The sequence below is a fragment of the Alosa sapidissima genome, chromosome 13, assembly GCF_018492685.1.
Source record: "Alosa sapidissima isolate fAloSap1 chromosome 13, fAloSap1.pri, whole genome shotgun sequence".
Lineage (NCBI taxonomy): Eukaryota > Metazoa > Chordata > Actinopteri > Clupeiformes > Clupeidae > Alosa > Alosa sapidissima.
Genome location: NC_055969.1, coordinates 34,198,469 through 34,206,054, shown reverse-complemented (window position 1 = coordinate 34,206,054; position 7,586 = coordinate 34,198,469). Strand labels below are relative to the sequence as shown.

Below are 7,586 nucleotides of genomic sequence, written 5' to 3'. Positions count from 1 at the left end.
CCAGCCCTCTGGGAGTGAATGTGGGCTCTCTCTCCTGCGTGCCCTGTTTCTGCCAGCCTGGCGTGTGCCAACATGCCCCCTGTGAGCACTCCTCTCTCCCCTCTCTCTCTCGGCAGCAGCTGGATTCTGGGTTTTTTCTTTGCTTTAGGTGTGAGAGTGTGTGTGTGTGTGTGTGGTGGTCTGCTGCCATAACATGACTCCACAGTGAGGCTGTGATGTTCTCGGACTCCAGGACTCACACACAAACACACATCCTCTCTCCATCAACACACACACACCTCTGCGTGGCGTTCTTTGACTCTGCCTCCTAGCGCGAGGGACTCACAACCAACACACACACACACACATACACACACTCCTGTGTGGTGTTCTGTGACTCTGCCCCCAGCACAAGGCACCGAGCATGAACTATTATGCTAATGACATCGGAGCTCCCTTCTGCAGCCAGCCACACACACACACACACACACACTCCTGTCACTTGACGTGGATAGCTGTGCTCTGGCCGTCAGAACCTCTCTGCATTAGCGGCCCAAATGTTGTTATGACAGCAGCCCGTCAGTTACACACACACACACACACACAACCCCCCCGCACACACACCAGTGGAGTAATGTGGTGTGTAGATCTGACGTCACAGTGGAGTAATTGGGTGTGTGGATCTGACTTTCTGACTGTGAATCTGTCCTTGTAATGGCCTCTGATCCGTCCATTGCCCACTGGGGTTAAACTATGTGTGCCTACAGAACTGATAATCTGGTGACCCCCCCCCCCCCCCACACACACACCCACACACACACACACACACACACACACACACCCACACACACACACACACACACACACACACACCCACACACACACACACACACACACACACACACACACACACACACACACAGGCCCTTCAGTGTGATATTCATTTCCGCTCTTTTGCTCTCCTTCTGAGATTCTGAGTGGCTTCTTCATATAAATTCTATCACTGACAACACGTTTTCCACTGTTGAGGAAATAAATAAATACGCGCTCGGCTCCGGTGCTTACACTGGGAAAGATATGGGGAGCAAAAGAAGAGGAATGACAAACGCCATGGAAACATGTTTGAATTCTGCTCTTTGAACACATATTTGACCCAAATCCCGTGAGCAGGAAAATTGCGTCAGCCGTGGCTCTCCTAATCTGTGACGCGGAGCCGTGCAGACCGGCGTGTGTGTTGACCGGCGCGTGTTGACCAGCGTGTGTGTTGACCGGCGCGTGTTGACCAGCATGTGTGTTGACCGGCGTGTGTTGACCAGCGTGTGTGTTGACCGGCGCGTGTTGACCAGCGTGTGTGTTGACCAGCGTGTGTGTTGACCGGCGCGTGTTGACCAGCGTGTGTGTTGACCGGCGCGTGTTGACCAGCGTGTGTGTTGACCGGCGCGTGTTGACCACCGGCGTGTGTTGACCAGCGTGTGTGTTGACCGGCGCGTGTTGACCAGCGTGTGTGTTGACCAGCGTGTGTGTTGACCAGCGTGTGTGTTGACCGGCGCGTGTTGACCAGCGTGTGTGTTGACCGGCGCGTGTTGACCAGCGTGTGTGTTGACCGGCGCATGCCTTGCCGTGGTCAGGGCAGTACGGGTACACAGTCTCCCCACTACCTCCTCGGCTGCTACGCCATCACCACCGCTGCTGATGTGGCTGCGGCTGATGCATTAAGAAGATAAAAAGCTTGATGCCAAATCCCACCCACCCATCCCCCTACACTCACACACACACACACACACACACAGACATGCACTGGCCTTGCCAGGACCATCCCAACCCCCCTTTCAGCATCAGTTTGTGTGTGTGTGTGTGTGTGTGTGTGTTTGTGTGCGTGTGTGTGTGTGTGTGTGCGTGTGTGCGTATATGTGTGTGTCCTGAGCCACTGCACTGCAGAGATTACAGTCCAAGCAGAAAACAACATCAGAGGGGACTGTGTGCATTACTGAGCAACACACCAAATAAACAAACAAACAAACAAACAAACAGCCCCACAAACGGGGGAGGGACGCTACACACAGCCATGCAAACAGCCACCCCCCCCCCACCCCCCGCTCTGCAGAGCTAAGATGGCCGCTCTCTCTCTCTCTCTCTCTCTCTCCCCCTCTCTCTCTCTCTCTCTCTCTCTCTCTCTCTCTCTCTCTCTCTCTCTCTCTCGTGAGTCAGGGGCACATGTGGGTGAAGTTCACCAGGTGTGGCCCTTCAGATTGGGCTCCTGCACGTCTCACTGATCTGGCTCTCTCATGTCAGCACACACACACACGATGTCTTGTCTTTCCAGAACACACGCACACACACACACGCACACACACACACGCACACACACATACATCGCTTGTCTTCCCAGAACACACACACACACACACACACATCACACAATGTCTTGTCTTGTTACTCAGTAATCAGGAGGAGCTGCAGCAGACCCCCCCCCCCCCCCCCCCAGTCCAGTTGGCCTGTCTGACCCCCCCAGAGTGTGCGCCGGCTACTATTGTGTTCTATAAAAGCTGCAAATACTACAAGAACTACAACTTATCCAGTCACACGCCACAGTACTGTCTCCATGTCTGACCTTGACCTCTGACCTTGTCATGATCAGGAGCACATCACAGTACTGTCTCCATGTCTGACCTTGTCCTCTGACCTTGTCACGATCAGGAGCACATCACAGTACTGTCTCCATGTCTGACCTTGACCTCTGACCTTGTCACGATCAGGAGCACATAAAAGTACTGTCTCCATGTCTGACCTTGACCTCTGACCTTGTCACGATCAGGAGTACATCACAGTACTGTCTCCATGTCTGACCTTGACCTCTGACCTTGTCACGATCAGGAGCACATCACAGATTGGTTGGACGAGGGGTATGGTTGCTGTGGAGATCTCCACTAGCCTGTTCTCTCCAAACTCTGGACGGGTCCCGGGTCACAGACCAGCAGCGGATGTGGACCAGGTAAGTGTGTGTGTGTGTGTGAGGGAGGAATACTGCATTGCACATCATTTTAAGGCTACAAGTCTGAGTGAGAAAAGCAATGTAAACATAAGGCAGCATGGATTGAATGTCTACACTAGTACACGAGCGTGTCACTCAAACACAGCGTCTGTACGCCCGCCTCATCTAGTCGAAGCCCAAAGGTGCTTTCCATTACAAAAATGCCCGTTCCTTCACACACCTTAGACTATAACACCACCAAAAAGCTGTGCATATGTGCATGTGCCAACCTTCTCAATAAACAAATACTCATCATTCTCTTCTGAACTCCCACTGAAAAAAACAACAGAGAAAACAAACAAAACAAACAAAACAAACAAAACAAGCTCCAAATCATTCTTCTTCTTTTTTGTGTCTTTCCTTTTTTTTGCGATGTCTATATATAGCACAGTGAATCCCGACCCAGTTTGAAGGTAGAATAGTTGTAGTTCTTGGTTTTATTCCAGTTTGATCTGTTCATCTCTCCCTCTCCCTCTCCCGGAGGAGAGTCCAGTTTGATCTGTTCATCTCTCCCTCTCCCTCTCCAGGAGGAGAGTCCTGCTCCGGTCCGTGCTCTCCGCATCTCTGCGTTTAGAAAAGGAGACAGGACGCGCCTGCAGGGGCGAGAGGTCAGGGTTCAGGGGTCAGTCGGTCAGTCAGTACTTGGGCGGGATGACCACGATGGGGTCGCCCGTCTTTGGCCGCCACATGAGCACCTGAGCGTCGTTGGCGTTGGGCTTGACCATGGCGTTGGCCGGGATGGCCTCGTTCTTGACCAGCACCTGCGGCTGCTCCTGGGCCACGGGGTCGCAGAGCCGCGCCCGCTGGCCGAGCGGCTTGTCTGGGTCCACGGCGATGTGCAGCTGCATCCGCCAGCGCACCGTCTGCAGCACCAGCGTCTCGCCCGTGCCCTGGTGGATGGCCACTAGCCACGTGGTGAAGCTCTGGTCGCGGCGGATGCTGCTCAGCTGCGGGACGTTGCTGTCACTGACCGGCACGCCCCACGTCACGCTCGGGTAGAAGTTGTCGTTCATGCTGACCGTGAAGCGCGTGTCCTTCTTGGTGGGGCCCACGATGGTGCACGTCTCTGTGGTGTTGCCGTACCAGGGGTAGTTCACGCCGTCCGAGTCGCTTATGGCGTGGATTTTACCGTCCCGCAGGTCCGGAAGCTCCCAGCTGGACCTGGAGGGGGACGGACAGGACAGAAGGCTGAGTCAGGCTCTGTGTGTGTGTGTGTGTGTGTGTGTGAGAGAGTGTTTCTGTGTGTGTGAGAGAGTGTTTCTGTGTGTGTGTGTGTGTGTGTGTGTGAGAGAGTGTTTCTGTGTGTGTGTGAGTGTGTGTCTTGGCTAAATGGTACCTAAATGATTGTACCCAATCCTAGCTATAAGAAAAGAGCTGTTACTCTAAGCTTAACCAATCAGGACTGCCACCAAGCTTAACCAATCAGGACTGCCATCAAGCTTAACCAATCAGGACTGCCATCGAGCTTAACCAATCAGGACTGCCATCAAGGTTATGCATGCCTGTATTAGAGAACACCTTTACTGTTGGACGGGATAGACTGGTTTCACTGGACCGGGTGAATATTTACTGGTGCAGGGCTATAGGTGTGATATAGGGCTATAGGTGTGAAGTAGTAGCTCCTATGAAGTAGATCTGGTAAATAAAAATGTAAACAGCATCCCATATTGATGATTGAACTGACAAGAAGCAGACTTCGCAACAGTGGAATCAGCTGTAACATAGCACAGTGGTTCCTAACTGGTGGGTCGGGACCCAAAAGTAGGTTGTGGAACCGTTCTGGGTGGGTCGCACAGCTTGTGGTTACAAATGTTTTTTTTTAAATTACCAATTTAAAAATGCTACCTTATCAGATCTAATATTGGACCTTTATTTTGATAAACTTTATTCATAGCCTATATTGCCATGGACATAGACAATGTTTATGTGACAGGTCATGTTAGACATAATTTTAGTGGTAAACGCAAGTAGGCTGCTACTCTGAATATTTTTGGAATATGGATTCACTTAAACTGAGGACAAAATAGGACAGAAACCCCATTGTGTGGTGTGCAGTAGATGGCTGGTACATGAGAGCATGAAACCATCAAAACTAAAATGCCACATGGAAACAAGGCACCCCTGTCAAAGTCATACCTGTCGAGTACTTTGAAAGGTGACATCAAGAGTTGAAGACTTCACAAATGTAGGCTAATGCCAAACATCTGCATGTTCAAAACAAGTAGGCCTACAGGCACTTCGCTTGTCTTACCATGTAGCTCACCATATCCATTGGCTTGAACGCTAAAAAAATATATATATGGGAATAAAATATATAAAATATAATAATATAATAATATAAAATATATAAAAATATACATATGGGTCGCGACTTTATGAACATGGGACATTGTGGGTCCCAAAGCCAGACCAGTTGAGACCCCCTGACATAGAATACTACCCACCATCATTTCCGTAACCAATGAATGTAGAACGACAAATTTATTTTTTAACCTGAACTGCATTTCCCTTTTTGTGTTATAAATGCATGCCTATTGCCTACATACATGACTGGTAACATGGGGGACAAACACAATAACATCCTGCAAGGTGTCCCGATATACAGAATGAATTAACTTGTGGAGAAAACTCTTTCTGCATCGGGGAGGTCTTTGCATCCGTCTCCTCCATTTCTGCAGACCTCGGCGGATTTTATCCCTGGCATAAATCCTCATGTCAAATCCATTAAATGGTTTTAATACTGTCCTGTAGTGAGAATGAACATCAGCTATTAGGTATTTAAGGTCATGGGGTCAAAGGTCATTATATGGGGTCCATGTCCTAATGTTCTCCCTCAGCATCTTATCTGTGTCGTTTTCACATTTTAGTCTTGACTTGACACACCTGACAATTCAAGCTCCTGAAGTTAGTTCCTTTTTATAAAAAAAGTGTTCAACTTTCAATGTTCTAAGGGGATGATGAAACAGAAAAGACAGATATAAAGCTTTTAAGTTGTCTTCAGGGTGACATTAAATTGGCGGCACAAACAAAAAAATTGAGTTTACAACCCATGTTGACCATTTTGGCTCCCTTAGTTGACTTTTCTTTTCATTTTTTCTTCAGACTTCAGACATGTCCAGAGGGGATCGTAAAAGGGAATAGTTGTATCTAACACTTACGTTGGTCACAATGTGGCAAACTACTGCAAGAAAAAGGAAAAATGGGTTTACATGTTACGCTGTCCTTCCAAAAGGGTAATGAGATTAGTATTTGTATGGATAAATCGCTACTGAGGTCAACTTTAGAGCTGAATATAGGGACTTGCCCAAGGGACATCATCGGTCACCCTCCCTATTCTTATGGACTAACGCCTAGGCAACAAGAAAGAGCAAAATAAACTTTAACCAACAAAACCAGGTTCACCATGATTCTGGCCTTTGGTTCCCAGACTATGATAAGCATAGCGTATTGTAATGGTTAGTATATTTAACTGAGTGATGAAATGTTTTATTAGAGAAAAAATGACAGATTTTTCTTAAATATTTAAGTATTTGAAATACTCTAAATACAATCCCTCAAAGTATTTTGTTACAAACTACATTAGATTTGTTCCAATCCTGCAAAATACAAATGACAAAATATGCTAAAGTAATTAAATGCATATTTAAAATACATAGGCTATAATTAAAATACTGCCCATGTCTATAGGTGTGATATAGGGCTATAGGTTATAGGTGTGATATAGACATGGAATAGACATGTAATCTATATCAATAAAAAAAAAACACACCTCCCGCCTTACCTTGTCCATAAATAAATAGGCTAAATATCTCTTGCATTGTATATGCAACTCTATCAGAGTAGGCCTACCTTAACACAGACTCTCATTAAAGGTTGTATCAGCGATAGCGGGGATACGTCACTTCTGTTGATGTTCAAACAAAACAGAGAGCTAGCTCGCTACTCCCTCCCCCTCCCTCCCGTACAATTAAAACTTTCCTAAACGTGCATCTCGTCGGTTATTGGTTGAAACACTTTATTTTGCTTTTGAGTGGGTTGCCAACTCTTGTTGGTAGCAATTGTTTTTGTGTACAGATCTCGGAGCCTAGGGTGCCTACAGAGACGCGTTTTTTTGTCTGCCTGCTTATGGGGCAGACAGCTAGCGGATCGTTAGGAAAGATTAGGTGAATGTGATCATTTATGTTTGGCCTTTTTTTGGGCCTGAAATCACTGATACAACCTTAAAGTCCTTGCCCCATGCACTCTCTCTCTCTCCCTCTCAACAGATGGGTCCCTCCTCAGCATGCACATTTAATCCAAACATTCACAATAGTGCAAGACGACTGGCTAAATTGCTATTAAATCCGGTTTAGCACACTGCACAAATTTGTTCAAAACTGTTGCAATCAAGTTGACTGCTAAATTCTTATCATCTCAATCCCGATGTAAATGCAAAAGTATTTTCCAAGACTCAAGCGGGCCAGTCCCAAGAAGAAAAAGTATTAATTTGAAACTAAAACACGTGGGGAAACTGAACAGTCCAACCAGTAGACTATGACAAACTATCCAATTAAGCTACTTTGTTTACAATATTTCC

General features: G+C 47.4%; 1 protein-coding gene across 1 annotated transcript in view; it reads right to left on the bottom strand.

Moving 5' to 3' along the window:
* Positions 1-2,245: 2,245 nt before the first annotated feature.
* The window catches only part of fam78ab (family with sequence similarity 78 member Ab), a 13,656-nt gene continuing 8,315 nt past the window's right edge, over positions 2,246-7,586 (bottom strand). Inside the window, exon 2 of the mRNA XM_042058855.1 lies at positions 2,246-4,171. Within this exon, the coding sequence (XP_041914789.1) occupies positions 3,646-4,171 (526 nt within the window). The 3' untranslated portion in view covers positions 2,246-3,645. The remainder of the gene's footprint in view (positions 4,172-7,586) is intronic.